A 24,418-nucleotide genomic window follows, 5' to 3' on the forward strand; every position below is an offset into this window, starting at 1 on the left:
CCAACATTGCCATTCGAATTGGTATCATTGTGGAGTGTGTCTGGGTGTGGGAAGGGGTGGGGTGGGCTCTTTTTGTACTTCCTGAGTCTGTATTGCCTTCACCTGTGCTGTTTCAGTGCACCTGTGGCAGCTGCATTCACTTAACATGGCCCTTTACGGTTGGTTCGCGATGGCGTTGTTAGCACCATGGTGGTAAGGTACTTAACGGGCTGGGTGATGGCGTTAGGTGCATGTCCGCTTGGGTCGGGATTTGCGTAACTTTCCGCCATGGCGCTAAGTACGGTGTGGGCGGGCGCGGGCGCGCACCCTTGTCGCAGTTAGCGGCAGCGTTGACTACGATGCCGCTAATGGCATCGTAGTTAACGGTCACATGTCATGATCGGACCTGGCGGAAAAAGATGGCGGTAACCATTTACCGCCATCGTTTTTCACTTAGCGCCAGGGTCGTGATGAGGCCATAAATGTTAAAAGAGCGAAACAATGCTCTAGGAGGTACAGATAAGAAGGGATACGAGTTAACCCTTTCCAGTACTCCATGGAAGATGGGTTGTACTGGATCTGTGGTAGATTGAAGTTAATGGTAACTTTACCCTTTTCTGGGGGACAGTAGTCGCCTCAGAAATGGAGTCGAGGGAAGTCTCAAAGACAACCCTGTGCCACGGCACTGAAGGTGCTGTGTGACACACACAAAGAAGGGGGCTACTGAAGTGGTGTACTTCAGAGTCCACAATCACAAAAACAGATGGAAACACATAGCAAAACACAGGTAAGAGTGGGGGAAAAGCGCTCACTGTTACCAGGTGGAAAAAAATAAACTCCAGAAGTCCAGCAAAGCTGCTGAGGGACTCACTAGGTGAGGGAAATTAGCCATAAATGAGAACTCTCCCTAACAAGCAACAAAAGGGGAGGGGAGCAACGGGTTTCTTCCAGTCCCCCTCCTCAGCACCATCCTCAGAAGGAAAAAAGGCACAACCCATCCCTTCGGGTCCACGTGTCTCCAGCGGGGGGCAGGCTTGCCTTCCATGTGCAATTTTGGCTCCAGAACCTTTCAGACCCCTGGATACTTTCTGTAGTATCTTTGGGGTACTGCCTACCAGTCCCTTCTCCTCCTCCTTCCTCCCCTCCACTCCCACAGATTGGGACAGCAACTCTGTTGGTTGAGATCCAGTGGCTCGTTGAGAGCCAGGCAGTGGAAGAACTCCCAGCCTCCCAGAGAGGATTGTTTTTTTTTCTCCAGGATTTTCGCCATACAAAAGAAGAATCAGGCTGGCCTGAGAGTTGTGTTGGACCTATCCACCCTCAACCTCTCCCTCCCTCTTCAAAAATTCAAGATGGTAACGCCAGTGCTCATTGCAGAGACACTAGACAGTGGAGACTGGATGTGCTCCCTGGATCTGAAGGACGCCTATCTACACGTCCCTGTCTGGCAGCCGCATTGCTCCTTCCTACGTTTCAGGATCATGGGCTGCCATTTCCAGGACAAGGTACTACCCTTTGGCCTCAACTCAGCCCCCAAGGTATTCACCAGACTCATGAATGCGATGGCAGCCCTCCTGAGGGCCCAGGGCCACCATGTCTACCCGTACCTGGACGACAGGCCCGTGAAGGTGAGATCTCCGGAGGGAGTTACCCACACCTCCTGCGCAATTATGGACACACTCCACGACGTGGGGTTTACTATCAACCTCATGAAGTCTCAACTGCAGCCCACACAGAACCTCACCTTCTTAGACCTCATCTGGGATACGAACTCCGAGAAGGTCGTTCCCTCGGAGGACAAGATCACAGCCATCAAGAGGACCACTACTCACTTCCTTACCAGAGCAGTGACCTCGGCCTGGTGGTACCAGCACTTACTGGGTATCAGTAGGAAGGTCTTTCCCTCGGAGGACAAGATCACAGCCATCAAGAGCACCACCACTCACTTCCTTACCAGAGCAGTGACCTCGACCTAGTGGTACCAGCACTTACTGGGTATCATGGCAGCAGTTCTAATAGCCGGGCCCCACACCAGGATCAGGATGAGGAGGTTACAACTGCACTTCCCAGCCTCATGGAACCAGGAGAAGGGCTCCCAAGCGGAGCAGGTCAGCCAACCTCCTTCTCTCCACTCGGACCTCACACGGTGGTCCAACGACTGCAACCTGCGGATGGGCAGGCCATTCCGGCAGCCGACCCCGCAGGTCACCATCACTACAGACTTCTCCCTGGAGGGCTGGGGTGCCACTCTGGGCAACCTCAGCGTCCACGGAGTGTGGACCCGGCAGGAACAGGAGTCACATATCAATTGGCCGGAGCTCAGGGGCCATCTGGCTAGCCCTTAGAGCCTTCCTTCCATTTATTGGAGGCAGATCAGTCCTTATCCAGACCAACAACTCCACCAGCATGTACTATGCCAACAAGCAGGGGGTTACCAGGCTCTTCCACTGTGCAGCCTAGCAGTCAGCATGTGGGAATGGGCCCTGGAGAACGACATCTTCCTCACGGCCCTCCACCTCCCAGGGGAGGCCAACTTGGAAGCAGCAGACTGGGAGCAGACAATTACGAATGGCAATTGAACAACCAAGTACTGCTGGTGGTATTCAGTTTGAGCCCTGGCAGGGGCAGGGCCCAGGCTCCTTGGGCGACGCATTGAAGATTCAATGGGAGGGCATGGCAGCCTATGCCTTTTTTCCCACACCCCTGATCCCCAGGGTAATCCGCAGGATATAAGAAGCTTGTCACCTCAACATCATTCTGATAGTCCCCTGGTGGCCAGCGAGACCGTGGTTCTCCGATCTGCTCAGCCTCACGGACAGACCGCCCCTTCCCCTCCCGCTGGGTCGAGCACACCTCCTGTGCCAGCAGGAGGGCAGGATACTACACCCTGCTCCTCAGAAGTTAGCCCTCACAGCATGGTTCCTGAGCAGATCACCCTCAAGCACCTGAACCTATCTCAGGCCAACCTCGAGATCATTCAGGGCCCCTGGAGCAAAGCTACCAGGAGCCAATAGAGGAGTAAATGGAGTAGATTCTGTCACTGGGCCAACTCGAAGGAGATAGACCCCTAACGTGCACGCTGGACGATGTGCTCTCCTGCTCGGCACTCCTCGCTCACTCAGGCGTGCAGGTGGACACATGTTGCACCTATCTGGCAGCCATAGGGGACTATCGAAATTCAGAGAAGGAAATCTTTTCCTCTTCCAACCCAATAATCAAGAAGCATCTGGCGGTCTTGTCCAGGCTCTACCCGCCCATTAAGAGGCCATACCCCGTGTGGGACCTCAATGTGGTGTTGGGCCCCTTGGCACACAAACCTTTTGAGTTAATGGCTTCCCCGGACATCAGGCTGGTCACCATCAAGACAGCGTTGCTAGTGGGACTCACCTCTGCTCGCAGAGTCAGCGAAATCCAGGCTCTGGTGGCCTCAGAGCCCTATACCATTTTCCACAGGGATAAGGTGGTCCTGCAGACTCACCCAGCATTCCTGCCTAAGGTACCCTCTGTGATCCATCTGAACGAGGAAATAGTATTGCCCACATTTTTTTTTGCTGACCCCAACGACGAGGCTCAGAGAGTCTTGCACTGTCTAGATGTCAGACCCGCTCTGAAATTCTATCTGGACAGGACCAAGGGCTTCCGCAAGTCAGACGCTCTCTTTGTCACCTATGGAGGATCCAGGCCTGGCTGTCAAGCTTCCAAGACTTCGATCGCTTGATGGATGGTTGCGGTCATCAAGGAGGCTATGAGGGGCAGCAGAAACCGCTGCCAGCTAACATGCATGTTCACGCAGTCAGGGCCAAGACCACAGCCATCGCTTTCCAACAGCAGCTCCCATGGCAAGTCATAAGCAGGGCGCGGCCACCTGGGCCACCCCTTCGGCTTTCTGTAAGCATTATACTTGGACACCGGCTCTAAGTCAGACGCGGCCTTCGGACAGGTGGTTCTAAGGAACTTATTTGTTTAAGGAGGTTCTCCTCTCCCCCCTAGGGCTACATTCAGTTGTAATCGGCCATGCAGTATGGAGGAAAGAGGACGGGACATAAGAGTAATCATTTACTAAGGACTAATAGTATGTTACTCACTACTGTGAGTAACTTAGAATTTCCTACTTATTAATTTATTATATTCATTTACAACACGCTTAATACCAGTGAGTGGTTTCTAAGTACGAGATCGTGATTCGAACCTGTGTTGCGTGGCATTGTCTTGCTTCCAAGACAAACACGTTGCCCCTGAGCAATCCTTCCTCCCCTTCATGAAATGAGTGTACAAACAACAGACTGGCTTCCAAATGTCTAATATACACAACAACATTTAACAACAAATATTATAGATATAACATTAAAAGAACGGGCAGTTGGAAAAACCCATATTTCAAACCAGGCAGTTTAGAATCTTAAATATATGCTGTGAATATTTGTTTTAGAACCGTCTCTGCTGCCCCAGAAAAACATGAATTTCTTCATCTACATTATGTCATTTGGGAATTTTTGTGTCAAAATCTAGAATATATCTTGATTCTTTCTGTCATAATGCCTTTTCTCTATCCCTTCCTCTGGGCTGTATATCAACATGGTCAATGACAAAGCACCTGAATGATGTTAGATCTCCTTTGTGTACTTTAATAAAGTGGTTTGTAAATGTGTATGCCAGGTCCCTGCCAGTAATTGTTTGCGCGTTTTGTAAAATACATATTTTAACCATGTGTTTTGTATTTCCCATGTACCAATTATAGCAATTACATTGAATGACATATATTGGGAACATGCTTTCACATGTCTGTCGTTTACTGATTGTTATTTTTTTCTGTGTGCGTGGCTGAGTATATTCTTTGATGTTCATTCCATACTTGCATGCCTTGCATTTACTACATTTAAAAAAGCCTTTTTACCGGTTCTTTATTATGTATTTTTTTGTATTTAGTTCAAGAACTTTTACAAACTTAAAACAAGTTAATAATATCACAATACGCTATATTGTCCATAATTTAAAATTCCACAAGTTGAATCAATTTAAGGACTTCACCAACCAATGATATCTTCCAGAAGGTGTACAAGCAATTTATGGCTCGATCTATTTTAACATCCACCAAGAAAGGTACAAAGTATTAAATGTTAAATCACTATACAAGTTCCATAACATCTTTAAAACAGTTACATACTAAAATGTACCACTCATCGTTAGCTATACAAATGAAAAGAAATAAAAGGAAGTATTAGTACAACTCAATCGATTCCATAGGGCAATTAACATTTCTTTGTAAGCAATCAAGGGGGGATTGTTACCCTGAACACGAACAGTTATCCTTGGGTAAGGCTGTCACAATTATACACCATAGTCGATAGAAGGCTAGTTGTACACTTTCACTCTGCATATTAAGGCAAAAGTTCCAAAAATGCATTGTGTTTTATAGAATTGTAATTATATACCAAGCCACCCATTGTCGTCATCATTTTAAAGGTTCTTATAGCCAGTTGGTTGACATTGCCTTCTGTTTCCAATAAAATAATGTAGGTACCAATTGTGTTCTAATGGTGGCCGGTTTTCTGAAAGTCATTTGGACTCTCTCCCCCACTTGTACTTTAATATCTGGATCTGTTCTAAGGACTTTCTAATGTGTGTCCAACATGTTTCCGATCCAATTGGCTCGATTATTGTAAGTATTGATGAATCTAAGTTGGTTTTATTTGTGGTAGGTATTTGTTTCCTAACTAACAATTCATCTCTATTGTGTCCTTTCGCCCTATGGTAGACACAATCTATTGGATATTGACGTTCTTTGAACTTACACACTGTTTGACAAGCATGCTTAATGAATTCTGAATCTGTGGAACAGTTCCTTCCCATTCTAATGAATTCTCCATATGGGATGCTGTGTATAAGGTTCATTGGATGGCAGCTATATGGATGTAATATTGCATTGGTGCTAGTAGATTTTCGATGTGCCGCGCTTTGTTATTGCCCATCTTCGACCACATCCTAACTTCCAGATAAACAATCTCTTTTTTGTCATGGGGTTCAGTAAACCTAATGTTGTTGGGATTATCATTGATTATAGCGACGAATCACACCCATTTATTGGTGGAGCTGCAATGTAGCGGTACACAACACCATTTTCTCTGTGTGCGCCTGAGCTCATCTGAGTGTAGTACTTCTCTCTCCCCTTAGACCTATGTCGAGATTGGCATACAGTGGGGCAAATGTGCCTATCGCTGTATCACATATCACACAAGTAATAAGCATTGTCAAAAAGAAACACATTTTATGTATATATATATATGTGTTGTTGCATTTTTATCGTCTTTGTTTGAATTCTGCATGGGTATGAGGATTCTCGATACAGATCTGAGTGATCATTCACAGCTAACAATCAGAATGAAATATGATGCCCTAGCCATGAGTAGGTCCTGGTTCAGTGGATTGACAGTGAACCCGAACGGGAATAGAATCTCAAGACCTGTGGGAAACAACCAGATATAATAGCCAAATAAAAAACACCCAATTGGAGCAACAAGTAGCCCATATTGCTCCCGACTCTTTCCAAGCCTTCCTTGATGAATTTAGACACATACCAAATGGTAATAAGAAAATTGAACGCCCTAGATCACACTCTTTTGATATAATAATCGAAAATAAAAAGAAGTTGAGCTCAAATCCAAACAACTGAGACAGCTATTTAAAAATGGGATCAGGAGCTACTAATGTACACTTATTACAAAATGAGGGATCCAAGATGTTAGAGCTCATAACTAAGAAGGACTCCAGAAACCTTTGGGACCTAATAAACGTCTTGCATAAAACTCAAGACTTCCGACAGAGTAACCCAATAGCTGATGGTGAATGGGTATGGCATTCTGAGAAAGTATACAGGCCTCCAACTAGAGATATCCCATGCCCGAATGCTGATACCAAGGGGGATCTGAACATGTCCCTTGAATTGATTGATAGCTTAATTAAGAAAGCTTCCAATTCTAGGGGTGCAGTCCCTAATGGCATGTCTAATGCCCTTCTAAAACAGGAACCAGGGACATGGTCTAAGATCCTATTTATTCTGTTTGGTTCAGTGCTGAGGCAGGGTGAGATACCAACTTCTTGGTGAATGGCTGTAATTGTGCCTACCCATGAGAAGGCAGAAAGGACAAGTCTTAGTATATCGTCCTATCTCCCTTCTTGACTGCAAAAGCAAGATGAGGGATTGGCAAATCCTAGGGCACCTTCTATCCATCTTGATTCATCTCCATGAGCGTACACTCTTGCTGGTGAGATTGAGTGGACACGGTGGTCTGACGAAGGTCTCTGACGCTACAAAGGGTCTCCGCCAGGGCTGTGTGTTAGCTCCCTGTCTTTGCAACCTCTACCTGTCTGACTTGGGTGATTTTCTCTCAGGATCCCTACATGCTCAACCGAGGATCTGTTCAGTGAGCGTCCTGCCATACGCAGACGGTATCATACTTATGGATAGGACCCAGGTGGTCCTTCAAAGACAACACGACGCCATAAGGGAATATTCCAAATTGAATGAATTATGCATTAATAGTAAGAAAACGAATGTCATCAAATTTAAAGCTAACAATAAATTGCAAAATGGGCTATAGTTGGTATAAGGGGGACCAATTTTTGATTCCCACTTTATCCCTAACATATCTAGGATTTAAAATGGATGAATATGATAATGTGATATGATATGGCATTTTATAATGCGCCTATACACAAGTGTTTCAAGGTCCGAAATGTGGATGTCCCTATGGCTCGTTTGAATATTAAGGCTACACAAGAGGCCTTGCAGATTAAGAAGATTCGGTTTAAGTACTGTAGGTTCTCCATCTGTCCACTGCTCACCTGTTATAAAATGAAGGTGGGCCCAAGTTTGGTATCTGGATTTACCCGACTGTGTGCATCGAGCCTCATTGAGCTTTGAGTTGGGCGTAACCTCATTGGGCTATCTCTTAGACTGGCATATACTCTCGTTGTGCAGAAGGTTGGTGGTGCCTCTGAAGGGCTCTTTGTACGAAGATTTGGCTGAGGTATTGCACTCATCCCCAATTACAGCCAGGAATAATTTCAGGAATGGAGCTGATGCAATTGTGAGCAACTGGAGGCTGTCAACCTGTGACCTCATTAATTACCGGAACGAAGCGAAGACGCTTCTGTTAAGAAATGATTGAATAATCACAATTGATAAGATGGGGCAGTATACACTTTATGATAGCTTTTCAACACTAGATAAAGCTAGGGCATGCATTCTGTGATATTTGAAAAAAAAAATCAAATTCTTATTGGGCCAGCCAGTTCCTAAGATATAGATTGAATCTATTACCCACGGGTGAGATCCGCCAGATTAGATCTCAGGATGGGGAGATCAGAATTGGTTGTCTGTTATGCAAAGATCACGATGTGCTACGGGGGGGGTGGTTCCCTTATATGAGTCTTATGAGAAGATCTCTGAAAAAAAAATTTCTAAAAAAACCTTTAGACTCATTTGGAAATAAATTATATACTAATACTAGATATTTGAGGGATTTCCAACCTCTATTTGATTTGTTTAGATTGTTGCTCAAATTAGAATACATGAAACCGTCACTATGAAACTGTTTCATTTATCCTTTCCTTTCCCTTTTTTTTTAAATCAGAGGAGCTTTTCCTCTCTTGCTCTTTCCCCTTATTCTGAGTACTGGGTTTTTCGTTTGTTCACACTTGCAATTATCAGCATCCGTTTCCTTTATTCTTTAACCTTGGTTATGAGTAACCATATGTTTGATGAATGATGTAAATAATTGTTTCATCTCCCCTCTCCATGTTTACGATTCGATGTATAATTGTTGTGTTTTTTTAATTCTGTTATTCAACACATGGTAATCTTTGTTTGCAACTTTTTACAGCATTAAAACAGTATAAATTATACACTGGAAATGTTGTGGTACATGTGGTCATCTTGTTTTTCTATATATTTCACCATGCATGAATATGGTTGTAATTAGGGGTGGGATTTGATACAAGAAAAATACCCAATTACTGAAAAGGCACTCCACCAATTCAGCACACTAGGCAAGGTGCTGAGTGCTTTGTATCTTGCTTTGCAGCATTAGCTTGTTGTTTTATTTACTACAGGAGAGAATGCACATTGTCTTGAATTGTCTTGCACTGGTTATAACTCAAACATTTTGGCTAGGGCGTTATATACACAATTTTGCTTTGGTTGATAAAGAACATTGCTGGTCTAATAAGGCTTACATGGTATAACACATCTGTGGTTTCCTTTTTTATAGTATCAATGATTATGTTGTTGGGGATGGGAAATGTTATGTGTATTTTTCTTTCTTACACTCTTGGACATGTTTCGTTTCCCTCTCTTATTCTCCCTGTCTAGTGTTTTATTATTGCTTTTAAGAATTGTTTTAAATATTGTTTTATAATCTTTGATGTATATTTGAATTTATTTTTCTCTGCTTTGTACTATTTTGTGTAAGGTTGACTATGAGCAACCAATATATATATATTCAATGAAAAAACGTTGTTAAGGGGACGTTATGGTTAAGTTGCAGTGATAAAAACCTATGAAATTCAATGAAAAAACTTTGTTAAAGGGACATTATGGTTACAAGTAAAACCGGAAAACTGCTGAAATTCACCAGTTGTGGTAAGCTAAGCAACCATAACTCGCGCCACCACCGTGCACTGCTAAGAATAACACCCATGACATCAAAGATGACATCACAAATATGATTGATGACATCACTGATGTGCTACTGTTATAAGTGGGTGGTCATTGGAATAATTTGGAAGTGTGTTATTTGGATTTCCACAATTCAGGTCACCTAGAAGTACAATTCTGATTAATTAAAATCTTAGTGGCTTAACTGACCTCCATTGAAGCATTTCAGTAAGTATTTCAGATTCCTAGATGATAAATTGAATGTTTGTATATGCCCGAATATGTAGAAGTGAGCTAAAAGTTGGTCCATTTTAATTTTCAGATTCAGAATTCTTGCCTAACTTCTTTTTTGGTGCTTTATTTTTACTCCATCTCCCTGGTTTCTTGTAATTTCTTTCTTCCACTCATTGTCCTTTAAGCTATTTTCACCTCTTGTGTATTTTATAGTTTTTTCATTTGTTTCATTTACGCATTCTTTCCTTTGGCCTTGAAATTTAATTGTAAGCAAAATCACAGAAACATTGCAAGGACATTTGAAATATTAACCACACTATCCATAGCTAGTAAAATGTGTATATGGATACATATTGGTGGGATCTCTTTATAGCCTCTCCAATCTCTTGTTTGTGGCGTGCACTCATTAATCCATTTTGAACTGTATAGCCTGTGTGCCCCTGGTTTCATTTCAGTTACACATTATTTCATTCCTTTTAATTCTAGATAATTAAGTGTTCTGCAAATCCAGTCATGCGTATAAGTCGATTTATCTGAATATGGCATTTTGTTTAAATTTCAGGAATTTGTTTGTCACTTTGTACTGTCCTGAGTATTCTTGGAGAATGGCTGGCATAGAAAATTCATCCAACATGAACAGTATAGAGTAGATGTAAGACTGGGGAAAGACAAGTGAATACAAGTTATATAGCTGATGGCAACGTGACCAATAGATATTTAGCAATATGCATTGAATATGCCAAAGCTATAAAATGACACGAAGCCCATGAATCAGATTTGATCATTTCTAAATTAACAGTTGTTAATATCCTGTTTGTCACCTTGCATTTCTCTTCCCTTTGCTGTGAGAGCATAGTATGTTTTGTAAAGCATAGTACCAACTCGTTGTACTGTTTTTAAGACATGTGTAGTGTATGATCACAATTCTACCTAGTGTGTTTATATACAAAATGGGGAACGGGAACAAGTCAGTTTGGAAAACGTTGTGGGCAATGCATTCATAACAGCAGTCTATATAATTTAGTGCCATTTTTAGGATTATTAAATCAGCAAGCATGCAGGTATAAGTTAATTGCGTACCCTTAAGCCATTTCAACAACTGCAAGCACAGACAGGGCTTTCATATTTTCTATTCTCAATGCATAATTAGGAACCAAACCAATCAAGAAATACAGAGTGTTCACCAGGTTGCAACTTCACAAAGTAAGAAATTACTTCCATTCATAAAAAAAATACATGCACTTAATATCAGGAGATCACAACGAATCAACGAATCATGGCAAATTTAAATTATAATCATTATTTTACAATGTCTAGGCTCCCAAGCATATGTCACACCTACCTATGGAAAGAACTTTCTAGATCCACTGCTGAGTGCACATTGAACTTTTTTTCAAGCTTAGTCATTACCTTAATGGCAGATATAATAATGATAATTATGGTACTTTGATACTCTCCTTTACACTTGCATCTTTTTGATGATAAAAAGTAACAAAAGCATTCTAAAACACACAATTATGCCTTCCAGAAGACACCAACATCTATTTGGGGAAAAGGCCATTTTACTTCCTTATCATTAAACTGTCCAGCAGCACACATTCCGATGGCATGCTGGATGTGGATTCTGTGTTTCCAAACCTGTTGGCTTATCGGTATTTTTCAAAGAAAAGATCCCACTCCAAGGATTGACCAACTTAAAGCAGTGGTTGACTGATTTGAATTTGCCCATAAGTGGCAAAGGTGAACTAGTGATCTCAGATTGACTGCAGAACAAAAATGTGAAGCACATAAACTGCAGACATAACAATAGACTTTGTTTGGTAACAGTGCACATGATGAGCGCTATAATACAGACTGTTAAGGACTAATAACCCCATACATGCATACTGAATGCCTGAGAAATGTGTATGGGCGAATTACAATGAATAGTTCCATGCTTGGGAAGTGCATCTCCGGTTCCGGAAGCTCCTCAAAACCTTTCTCTTTGCTTCTGCTTGTTCTCCTCTCCTTCTCTGCTCACATCCTAATGCAATTGGATACTGCACCGGCTAACTGGACACCCTCTGATCTCGGGACCAGGTCCTCCCCCGCCAGCGTTTCACTCCTGGACTGCCTACCTGGCAACCCCCGCACTTGGGGGCTGTCTCTGTATCCCTACAGTCCCCCTCCCAGCCCTGACACCTAATGTCCGCACTTACTCATCCACGTGCCACTTGCTGGCAGCTACTTACTTATTGTTATCATCTTGCCATGTACTGCACTTTCCCTGCCCCCCTTCCCATGCACTTGCGCAATCTGAATGATGCCTGGCCTAGTAGGATCATTGTCCGTCCTCCCTATTTTTCCCCTCCCTTGTCTGGTCGCGCTTTGAAACACTTATGTATAGGCGAGTTATATATGCCATATCATATCATCTGTGTGTGTGTCCACACGTGTGTGTTTGTGTTTGTGTGTGTGTTTGTGTGTGTGTGCTTGTGTGTGTGCGCTCTACCGACAGCACTGGGTCTAGCAATATCTGCTATGTTTGTCACGTTAAATGCGTCTGTTACATTTTGAAATAAGGGATAACATTTCTAAAAGATAAACAGAGGGAAAGCATCAAAGGTGTACCTGATCATGCTTATTCAAAAAACATAAAAAGTGAAACAAAAATGTTTATCAAAGATAGAAAGCTTTGTCAGAATGTGATTAATCTGTGTGAATGCTGATCTAATGTCTAATTGTACATTATTTGTTTTGTTCTATGTGGCTTTGTTAATGACTCAAATTTAAAGAGTTATTCATTTTTAAGTGTTTATTTTAGTAAGAGTATTATTATAAAAGTGATCTGATACAAGCATAGAGTAATATTCATCGTTTTGATTAAATTTCCTTTTCTTAAATTAAAAGGTTACTCGTTAATATCCTAAATTTGCATTTTTTTAAAGTCATAATTATGAAAAATATTTATTCTTTTACCAAAATGTATGAGGCTGCCCAAAAACATGCTAAATGGACAAATAGGTATGAAGATTTACTTCAAGTTTCTTATCAATTGAAGAGTTTTGAGATACATTATCATTTCTTTAGACAAGACAGGAACATTGATGTGCATCTCAAAGAAGCAAGACATTTGTCCCACATCTAAAATGTTCCATATATTCAGAGACCTGAGAATGTCTTCTTGTAAAATTTGGCCTACGATTTGGACTTGGATAATGCTTGATGTGGCTTAGACAGAGCACAACTTTCCAACATACCCTCAGAAATGTCCTAAGGTGGTAAAAAACTGCAAACAATTATACATTTTTTCATATATGTTCCATATTGCAAGATCGTACCCTTCTCAGGGTTGGGGTTGTGTCGTTAACATTAGCTACTAAAACATTAATGTGATAGCAGCTTTTGGTGACCAAAGTAGTAGATACCATTTTCAGTTTCCTCTTAGGAGTTTTCAAAAATGTACCTGCATGTTCTTAACTTGTGGCCAGTGTAAAATACACTGCACTTGAAATGGCATGGAGATCTTCTGTTCATTAGATCATATTTTATTTGTGGAATTGGTTAACTCATTACTAACTGGATTTTGGCTTCCAGCTAGTGAAGTGTCTGTCCCTAATGCTTGAAGCTGCTAACTTGCATCACAGCTTCACTTGCTTTGCAAATTCGTTTTCCTGTCTATGATGTGAAAGTTGAAATGATTAACTACATAATATATATTTCCACTTTGACAAATGATGACCAAATGTCTCTTGATTCAAAAAGCAAATTAGCTTATTCTTTAATCTGCAACATATAACATAAATATGAGAACAATTACAAAAATTCCTATTTAATATATATGACTCCCCAATATACTATCCTGTTATGGATCTAAAAAGTCAACATGAAGTTATGCACATTGGTATGAAATATACATGTGACAAAATAACTCACATAATAAAAATAATCAATGATTTTAGAACTATAGTTGAATCTACATCTATTGATTAATATAACACAGCTGTGTTTTAAAATACAACAAGCTCATTACATGATCAATTATATTTGTATCCTATTTCATACAAACCATTTAAATGATCTGTAAAAATAAAGTAAACTGGAAACACAACACCAGAAGTTTGCTGGTAGAAGTGTATGCAGTAGTCGGCTGATTCCCAGAAAAGTATAATTTTAATTTAGACATAGGCATGAAGTTCAGGAAATGGAACTCATGGGACCAAGTTCAAGATCTTCAAAAAGAACCCAATTACTGTTAGGTGACATTTGGAGATGTATGGCATTTATTCTGTTTCTAACATGTAACTGAGATGCATTTATTTGCATAGTGTCCCGAGGGCATTCGCCCATGTTGCTTTAGCTAATTTGTCAAAGCATGTGGAAGTGTTAAGTTCCTTCTGTAAATTAGAAGCAGTTTACTTATTTTCTCAGGGACATCTCTCTAGATTTCGCCCACACTCAGAGGGCTCAAAGATCAAGTATACCTTACAAATCCATATCAGCTTCAAGAAATGTAGACAGTGTGCATGAAAGCAAGTTTATATAACAGTAAAGCTGGTTTCTTACCAACTGAAGCTAGTACCATCTTAACCATGTTCTAAATGTTAAACAAAGAAATACACTAATCCGAGCTATTTCTCTTTCTCATGCAGAATACAGTAACAGAATTGCTCTAGGATTTTCAAAACGTGTGCAATTATTTCCAAACAAGGGCAACACAGTCATTTATTTCCACTGGCAAATGTTTTATAAATGTTAAACCCCTTAACAACTGTACTATATCTGTGTAAAGGAGATGTTTAAAGTTCTTTGCATCATAGAGAGAACACAATGTGACAGAAGGTTTCAGTATAATAAGAAGAGGTTCCCCTGGTGAATGCCCACAAGTGCGTTGCTTTAAAAGAATAAACTCCTGCTGGTGAGCCCAAGTTTCCAAAAGTAGAGATTTTGGAAGAAGAGCAATTACAGTACAGAAACACTCTGAAAATGGAGAATTATATTTTATTCACAAAGGCTTGAAAGAAAAATATGTATCGCAAAGTGTATGTCATTTAGGGTGTACACAATCTATGCTTTCTCACAAACCTTTTCACACACTGAATGCTTTCTCCTTCTCATACCTGTTGTTCACATGTTGGGAGCTTTGAATCAGTCATTGATGACCTGAGAAGCTATATAAAATCTACAGATATGATGATTCATAGAGAAAAGAGTCATAAAAATAGACAGGAGGCAACAGAAACTCATTCTCTAGTCAAGTTTTAGGCAGTTTAGACTTTCAGAGACATGAATCTCAAAGTGGTGGCCACCTCGTTGATGCTACTTCTGATATCGACAATTTTCAGGGATAAGTGCATGGTTCCCCATGTCTGTACTTTTACTGCTTCTCTTTTACGTCCTCAGCATAATTCCGCCTAAAATGTTCTACTTCTACATACACTTGTGCTTCTTCACTGAGCATAGTCTAATGTTATATGTTAAAGAGAAAGGGTTTAATTCAGAGCAAACCAGACTATTGTATGCACATGCTGCATTACTGATAAAAAATAAAAGACATTCTAATACATATTTAGTATGATTCATAGATCTCTTTTTTACCTTATGCATTGCAGCCTAAAATCATAATATTTGGGCGAAGCAGAACAAGTAACCCTTCTATAATAAAATCTTATCTCTGGGTCATTGGATTGCGGGTCCAACCTGACACCCAGCCTAGTGTGTTTCTCTCTGTTGATTCTACCATTGGCTATGCTGCATTGCTGGGCTCACAATTGCAAACCTACTGGAGATGGGAAAATAGAATGAAGTGCATTAACACATTTTGCTACTTTCCTTATGTACATATTTTAAATATTTTGATAATGGGTGATCCACCCACACTCCTTGGTAATCACTCAACAAGACAAGGGTACAGCCCCTGAAGTGGTGATAGAAAGGACTATGCTTTTACAAGAAAAGGCAACACTTCCCTTCAAATTGAACAGTTCGGGGCGTGCAGGTGTTAGCTCAAGGGTGTGTGCTTCATAAGGTATCTGATGAGACAAGGGCCAGCTGTGCAGAATGGTGTTCAAGGTTTGTGGAGCAGGGCATCTCAGTTGGAGCTCATCTCATGAACAAAGGCATGTAATCTGCTGCAGACTATTTCAGCAACAAATAGTATTGAGGCACAACTCACCAATGGTTCTCTACACATGTGCCAAAATTATGGTAACTGACTGCCCTGCCTCCAGTTTCCGAGCCCCAGTGCCTTGGGGTCAGTCTGTTTTGGTTTCTGAATAGAAGCCTGAAAATAAAAGGTGCAAAGATTGCCACAAGTAATACGTTGCAAGGACAACTTTGGTCATTGCCAGTGTTCTAAACCAGGCTTTCTACTGAGAATATGTACATCACTACTGTACACTTCTGAGAACTCCAGCATTAAAACTGTCATAAAAAATGGCGACCATTATCGTTTACTTGAATAGATAGATATAGGTAATTGTCTCAGATAATTGTATGTTTAGGGATTGTCTGCTCTGCAACAAACATTTTTATTCTTTATTCAGGTATGACAATTAACCAGCAGAAACCAGATGTTTCAGTTTTCCAAAAAGCACATTTGTTTGTAATTACTTTGAAGTGGAACTAAAGGATTTAGACTCAAGGTGAATTCTTAACCACTTTCACCAGCCAGTCACATTATTGTCATTGTAATGGTAATAATTTGGTGTTTTCTGACATTGTTTCCTTGATTCAACTATACATTATGGAGAATGCTCTTTCTATTAAAGCAGGCATAGGTCCTGCCCTGTGGCACTAAATGTACAGTACAATATATCAAATGATCATTTTTATTCTAGAAGCAATGGATTCCGCATGAACCCAATCTCTACCTGAAGCTTCTGCTTTGATAGTCCTCCTCTTATTAGCTGGGTACCTAAGCCTCAAAGAATTACTTGGCATTAGGGTAATTCGTTTCTCTGCTGTGGCTGGGGCTATACTTTGCACTTTTTCATCATGTGTCCCTCTTTTAAGTTCTCTATAAATGCATTCTAACTGCATCCTCATTCTGATTATCTGTATCAGAAGAAGATCCACTCATCTTTAATAATAGTTGTAAGAGTCATTTGTTTGAACTGCCCCATCAATAGGAATATTCATGTCCTCAGTTACTGACACAAGGCTTTTGTTTGGATGGTCTGTTACCACCGCTTCTCATAAAATGCTGAGATACTATCCATCATATGAGGTGGCATCCAGTGTTTGCTGATTAATGTGTTCTATATGAAGTTGGACCATTCTGGTACTGTGAAAATTAGCAATCAAGACTGCAGTTAGTTTTATGAGGTTCTCCACCCCTTTGATTCCGACATGACCTTTGGCATCTTGTGAGACAGTACCTAGTTCTTTACTTTCATCCTCTGGGCCTTCTGTTCTAAGGTGTTGATCATAATACAGGATTTTATGCACTCAAGGTGAATAAGTAGGATTTGTTCTTCAAATGTCACAAGACGCATACTGTTTGTTTTTTAATAGTATACTGGTCTGTCATATTTTGACCGTTTTAGTGGTGTGCGAGGGTGCTTTTTAGAGGCTTTTCCTGAAGGTTTTTAGTCTGGAAATCTCTTCTATATTTGAGGCGTCAATAGCAGACCTTTAAGTGTACGTAACTGCTTTCTGTAAAACTGTTACATTTATAAGGGTTTCAATAGAACTGAAACATTTTACCTTGTGCCAAACTTTTAATCTCTTGTCTAATAGTCCCATTCTTCTAAGGAGTTTTGGGTAAAACAGGAGAACGGCAGCAGCTTCGTTTCTTAGGGAAGAATTTTATGAGTTTATGAGTGAGACATTGAAAGGTATTTTCACCCATGGTTAGTGAATGTCTTGATGTCGGCCCAATCTGATCTCTTTTAAAACCCCTTTTCGGTCACTTCACCTTTATTCAGACAACAAGCAATCAGTCAGATGCAGGGTTTGGCATTACCTGTTTTCGTACTTCATTTTTCTATGTTGCCCTTTTTATAGGAATTACAACTAATTATCATCTTGAAGAAATTTGTCATGCATGGGTTCCCTCATCTATTAGGATTGCACTCTGCCTTTTGAGGTAGTGACACAGTTTTACAGCATGATGCTTGAGCTACAACTATCTGACTGTTAAAATGTCCATATTCTTTGTGTTCTCCTATGTTTATTTATATTACTGGATCTGGTTGCACTTAGCTATGTAGAGATGTGCTGGAATACTTTTGACAAGATCCTTTCTAACTGAATATAGCTCCTGTACCCTTTCAAGACTTTTTTGCGTTCTTTCATATGAGCTACAAGAATAATATACTTGTCAGTAAGATTTTAATAGTATGACTACTGTTATCTACTCTTCCTGTCCTGTTCTTTATGTAGTGATTTACTTATGGATCAAAGCACATGGCTCCTGCTGGCTCCCATAATGAGGGGTGCAGGATTGCTTGGTCTTATGTCGCTTTTTTAGTGTAAATTCATAATGGATGACTCCATCTCGCAACCTGCCCAAGCAACGTCTAGCATGAAGGCACTTTGAATCTTTCAAGTTTTCCCTAAATTTGTACACCCTGGAGAGCCATTTTAAGTAATTTTGCCCTTTTCAAACATTTGTCTATTTGAAGCCTTCTGATGTCCAGTGTTAATATCACGTTCAACATAGAAGGGACAAGAATAGGGGTTGTTCAAAATGTAAGAAATACATGCTCACTTCCTAAATTCTTCTATAGAGTAGGCTAAGTATCCATCAATATAAAACAATGTTTTATAAGTTCATATATGACCTTTTTAATAAAATATATTTCACAGACTAGAAACTTAAGAATTTTAAGAGATCCAATATTTTATCAATACTGACAAACTGAGTCCCACCTACCATTCTCATAAGCCATGAAGTAAGACAGCCTCCTAAATTCCCAATTGTTATCAGAAACGTACCCCAAGCCTCATTGGATTCATTTATATCTCTGTGGCCATTGACATAATGGTTGGATGAAGAAAAAGTCGATGGCATGAAAGGATAGAGGATAGCTTGTATACGTCGAGTAGAGAACTCAAAAACAAATGTTGCCATACAAGCCAAGGAGACAGACCAATGAGCTGAAATGCCCATACAGAAGTGAAAGAACATGTAAGTTAAGGATTGGGTGCTCATACGTTTGTATAAGTAGGAAACCATGTCAGTTCCAAATAGTGAAGACTGTAGCAAAAATAACACCTTCAAGAAGCCAAGTTTGGTTTGAGCATATTTTGACAATTCACTAGATGTCGTCACTTCTTCCCGTGGGGGAGCCCTTTCCGATGAGGCCAGGGAGGGGAGGCCGCTGCCCAATCGTCCCCCTGGAAGTGGTTCAGTGCAGGCGGGTCTCATGTGGAGGGACTCCCCCTCTATGGATAATGACGAACAACAATGTTACAGCCCTTATGAGAACATCACACCCCACATACTTTATGTAGTGTTATAAGGCAGAGTACCTCATGGTTCATGAAAGTACTGAGGCAAAGAAGAACAACAGGAACCTAAGTAATTCAAGTACTGGCACTAGTTGGCCCCATGCAGCAATGATGATGAAACCTGTGAAAGAGACAAAGGACTTATACAGTGGGCCCAGACACTGCTGACAACATTGTATAAAGATCAACAATGGACAAAACACTTGGTCTTGGGCAGCCATAGAAGACGGCAGATGTGCTTCTCTCCGAATGTGGGAGATTCAAACCTGCGTCGCTGATCCGGAGGGAGAGAACTCTAAGGACACTGGCAGCCCGCCACGTCTGATGATCCGGAGGTCTCTGCAGGAGCAGACCGGGTCATAGCAGGGTCGAGAGGAGGAAGGAACACAGAAGGCAGCGGGAACCCCATTGCACGGCGGCAGGGAAAGCAAGGTGCCGGAGAAGCTGAAAGGAACACCCGCCATCCCAGGAAATCCCAGTGACGTGCCGAAACCCCCAACAAAGTAACGGTTAGCACGGGAGACCCGGAGAGGATGCGGGGCAGCTTACCAAGAGGGCGCATGCAGTTGTCCGTAGGCCCCTTTGCAACCATAACACTTGGGTGGCACAGCATGAGCAGAAAGCCTACAAACCTTCTCCTCCTCATTGCAGTGGTGGAATGAAGCCCATTTACCCCCATGGAAGGGTCGAGGACCCCATGTACCATAAAGAGAACCTGAGGGGGAGAATCTCTCATGACCGTGGTGGGGATAAACCCACTAACAGCTAAAGGAGGGTCAGGGACCCTAAGCAAAGATATGAGCCTTCTTCTTTGTGGCTGTATTTGGCAGGGAAGTGAACCAAGTGGGTCAGTTCAAAGAAGAAGAGAAACCAGGGTCTGCGTCCCAAAGCAAGAAATTAATATGAGTGATCTTCCTCGTGGCAGTATTTGGAAAGGAAGTGAACCAAGTGAGCCAGTTCAAGGAGGAAAAGCAACCAGGTTCTGGGACCCAAAGCGAGAAAGTAATACGAGTCATCTTCCTTGTGGCAGTACTTGGTAGGGGAGTGAATCAAGTGGGCCAGTTCAAAGAAGAAGAGAAACCAGGGTCTTGGACCCAAAGCAAGAAAGTTACATGAGTAATCTTCCTCGTGGCAGTACTTGGCAGGGGAGTGAACCAAGTGGGCCAGATCAAAGAAGAAGAGAAGCCAGGGTTGCGGACCCTCCCAACAGTCAGTATTGGATGTTGTAGGTGTGAAGCCTAAACAAAAAAAAGAAGACCAGGAGAAGGGAGTCCTGGTAACCCGGACTGGCATTAAGGTCCAGAAAGGCATGCAGATGGGAGTCATTCCCCCGGGCTATCTGAGACTGGATGTCAGGTTAAGGAAAAAATTCTCCTGATCCACCAAGAAAGTATTGTTTAGAACTTTACCGTCAGGGCAAGGAAGCCAATCCCCTGGCAATGATTGAGAAAGTATTGTTTAAAACTTTACCATCAGGGAAATGGAGCCATTCCTACTCCAATGTGTGAGACACAAGACTGTTCTAAGATTTGGGAATTGTTTCAACAAACCAGGAACTCTAACCCAGCAGAAGGGAGTCACTCTCTGGGGACCAGAATAGTACTGCTGTATTTGTTGGTTTCTAGTGTAAGGGACATAAGTAAGGTTTCCTTGACACAGGACAGTGGACACCTTTTGAGTTGACAGACATCCTGACCGACATCATATCTTTAGTTGAGGCAGGGAAACCCCTCTTAGGAATAGAGATAGATAGGTGTTCTCTTGCTTTCTTGTTTAGTAAAAGTCTTTAGCCCCAAACATGCCACCTTTGTGTCGGCGTCCTTCTTCTGCACCCTTACAGTATGCAATATTTGAAACCATCATATGTGTGAATAGCTCCAAAAAAACAAAGGAGCAAAACCTAATTATTGTAAGTGTACATGGCAGCTATCCATTTCAAAGGAGATGCCAACTGGAACATGTCATTGTCTTAACGGGTCAGGAGGCGTTATGGTGTGAGCGATGACATTCCTTCTTTGTGGGATAGCTGAGACTCTGAGTGGAATAATCTGGGGCAGCCTCACCCGTCTTCAATGGTATATGCCAAGAGACACTGCCTGTTGCAATTCCAAACATATTCCTGGATGTCTTTAAACCCCCAAATCACCCAATATAGAAAAGTAGACTAATAAGTCCCCTCTTTAAGAGATCACAACTGCAAAGAGAATAAAATACACCTAGACTACCCCACTAATCCTGTTTGCCATTCAGATGAAGTTTCTTTATATCTATATGCATGTATTCAGCCCCATTATTTTTAAGGTTGTATATGCCCCATTTGAAAAACTATGTTACGCATCAATCAAGTAAGCATTTTCACTTGAGCACTTCTAGCACAAGAGGCCAGGAGACAAATCCTAATTTGTTTCTCCAGGTACAGAAATATAATCTGATTACAAGAATCATCAATTTAAGGGTGACTGTCTATAAACTATATCATGAACCTCTAGACCAGAGAATGTCCTTTCACAGTAAAATAATTATTGATGGTGCATAATAGAATGGGTGTTCTCACTTTATAGCTCCACCCTCTCATTTCTCCTCCTCTATATTCGATGAAACAGTTCACATAGCCTTCCTAACTTGCTCTTGACAAAGGTTTTTGAGGCAACAGAGAGTGTTCAAAAAAGCATGAGTCATTTGTTTAATCCCACATAATTTCCTTTCAATAACCTGAACACAGTTACCTCGATCATTTCAGCTTTGGCATTTTTCTAACCCCTTGCTGTTCATACTGTTTTTTTCTGTAGTCATGGAACAAGAAACTAAAGTTCCAAAGAAAACCATCATCATGTAAGTGCTGTTAAGTGTGTTTTTTATGTATATTTGTGTTTTTCGTCTAGCCTCTGCATGCTTTTCTAACATGCCTGGACTTTTGTCAATGCACGTGTGCCCTTCACATCTCATGTATACCACATCTAATGGTATTTGTGTTATCTTCCAACTAAAGTCAAATGAACAATTTGATATAAAGCTTTCCTGGTGAAGTACATTTAGCATGGGGGCAAAGCAACTGAATTCAAGGTTATTTTGTCATGTAAATGAATATAATTTTTAAATAGCCCATATGAGAAAATTAATGAAAACCCCATCACCGTCAGGGAAGGCTGTACATAGTCCCAAGATTAAGCCATGAAGTGTGACAATGTAAAGTGTTTTGTGGAAAATGTACAAATGGCAAAGGTAGTGTCCAAAAAGTCACACTAAGAAAATGTAGGACAAACATGTATTCAAACAATTGATGACACAGACAAATTGTATTTGACCATGCAGAGGGAAAAACCAGCCGTACATAAACAGGCTTACCAATATGTAAAATAAGGATGAAAATGTGCAAAGACTGTAATAAAAACAAATTTTAATTATATTATATATTATTATATTATATTATTATATATTTTTATTTTTATTATTGCCATGTAGTGATTTTTTCATACAGTTTCTGCGTGTTATTGTTGTGTTTGAGTTCGAAAACCAAAAATGTACTGTTATAGTATTAAAATAAGAAAAAAATATATTAGTATAGAAAATATACCATGAAGTTTATTTTTAAGATGTCACAAGATCATACCCAAATAATGTACTATTGACCAGCCCAAGAGAAACTGAAATAGGATACCTAGTTGGTAAAGAGTCCTAGCCCTAATCAGTCGTTCTATATACCTGCCAATGTGTACATTATATTCACACTCCTAGAAATTATTCTTACAATGGTCATATATTCACTAAGTTCATTATTAACATTTTCAAGTCATGTGTTTTATGACTTAAAATTGCACAGGTCATTCAAAACCTTGACTTAGCAAAAGTACCACTCAAAGAACCGGTTTTGAATAGACATTATAGCTAATGTTCATGTTCAGTTCATATTTTCGACTGAATCTAAACTTTGGGATCCAGACAAATTGTATCTTCAACACAACCATAAAACAATGCAACTTGTGATAGGGATAGACTGCACTGGAGCTGAATCACAATGACTCCTGTTTTTGATGTAATTTATGTCAAACGTAAATTAGTCCTACAACTAAACACAACATTTCTGGAAAATGGACTTCATAAAAAAATTAGGTGTTCATTTCTACCACCAGAGAATGCGTGGAAGATATACCTAAGTCACACAAAAACAGCTTATTTACACCGAAAATAGGTGGTTTCACATGGAATGTCTTAATTAAGCGCAATTTATATATATTGTACAAACTTTTTTCTTGGACAGTAACACATTTGTTCAACATAGTTCCCCTCTTAATCCTACGTCCCGCCCCCTTTCCTCCATGCTGTTTGTGTGTCCCCGTACATACATGGGACGGAGCCTTTTGCACTGCAAAAATAGCACTTCCCCTTGATTTTTAATTTATGAGAGCATAGGTGCGAGGATAGGTGTGACCGTGCATGCTAACCGCACCCCACAGCGGTAACCTCAGTCCCTATTTTCCGCACAATGGGAATGGACGTTTGCACTGCAGCAGCAAACTTTTGGCTCTGCACTTCCTCTGCTATGCTTTCAGTGCATAATTCTTCCACAGATCTTTCACATTTCCCCAGCCATCTGTGTCCCTGGCGCATGTCGGATTCCTCTAGCTTTGGGGGGTGCGCTCCGTGTGTCGCTCCTTTCCCTGCAACAGACACCCATTCACTCTATATGGAGTGTTTGGGCCCCGACCATCAGTGGGATTCGTGCGCCACGTGCAACACATTGACTCCACATTCGTTAAAGAACAGGCTCGCTAGGTGGAGAGAGATTTTCTCCTGGTCCCCTGCGGACCACTTGAAGAAATTTGCACATTGCAAGTCTCGTGAAAAGGTATGTAACATTCTGTTCTCAAATGTACCCCACAAAGGCGACTCTTTTCCAGGGAATTCTCTGAGGGGTCGTAAAGATCCTAGTACCGATACTAGGCCTGAGGCTCATGCAGCTACCAAAGCTTTCGATGAGGGGCCCAAGGATCCTACCAGGCCTAGTACCGAGGGGCGCAAAAGCTCTGTTACAGAACGGTTGTCCGAGGGGCCTGTAGGCCCTGAGCCTTTACCTGGAGCCAGCGGCTCACCACTCTGCAGAACTGCCAGCTCTTC

At 41.2% G+C, this 24,418-nt stretch overlaps 1 protein-coding gene across 12 annotated transcripts in view; it reads left to right on the forward strand.

The window, feature by feature from the left end:
- OBSCN (obscurin, cytoskeletal calmodulin and titin-interacting RhoGEF) overlaps positions 1-24,418 on the forward strand; it is a 3,169,051-nt gene that overhangs the window by 2,046,222 nt on the left and 1,098,411 nt on the right. Inside the window, exon 102 of one of the 12 annotated variants that reach the window (XM_069647069.1) lies at positions 22,093-22,135. The exons of the other annotated variants lie outside the window; for them this stretch is intronic. Coding sequence (XP_069503170.1) covers positions 22,093-22,135 — 43 coding nt within the window. The remainder of the gene's footprint in view (positions 1-22,092; positions 22,136-24,418) is intronic. 12 annotated transcript variants of the gene reach the window in all.

The sequence above is a fragment of the Ambystoma mexicanum genome, chromosome 2q (assembly GCF_040938575.1).
Source record: "Ambystoma mexicanum isolate Mex_15411 chromosome 2q, UKY_AmexF1_1, whole genome shotgun sequence".
Taxonomy (NCBI): domain Eukaryota; kingdom Metazoa; phylum Chordata; class Amphibia; order Caudata; family Ambystomatidae; genus Ambystoma; species Ambystoma mexicanum.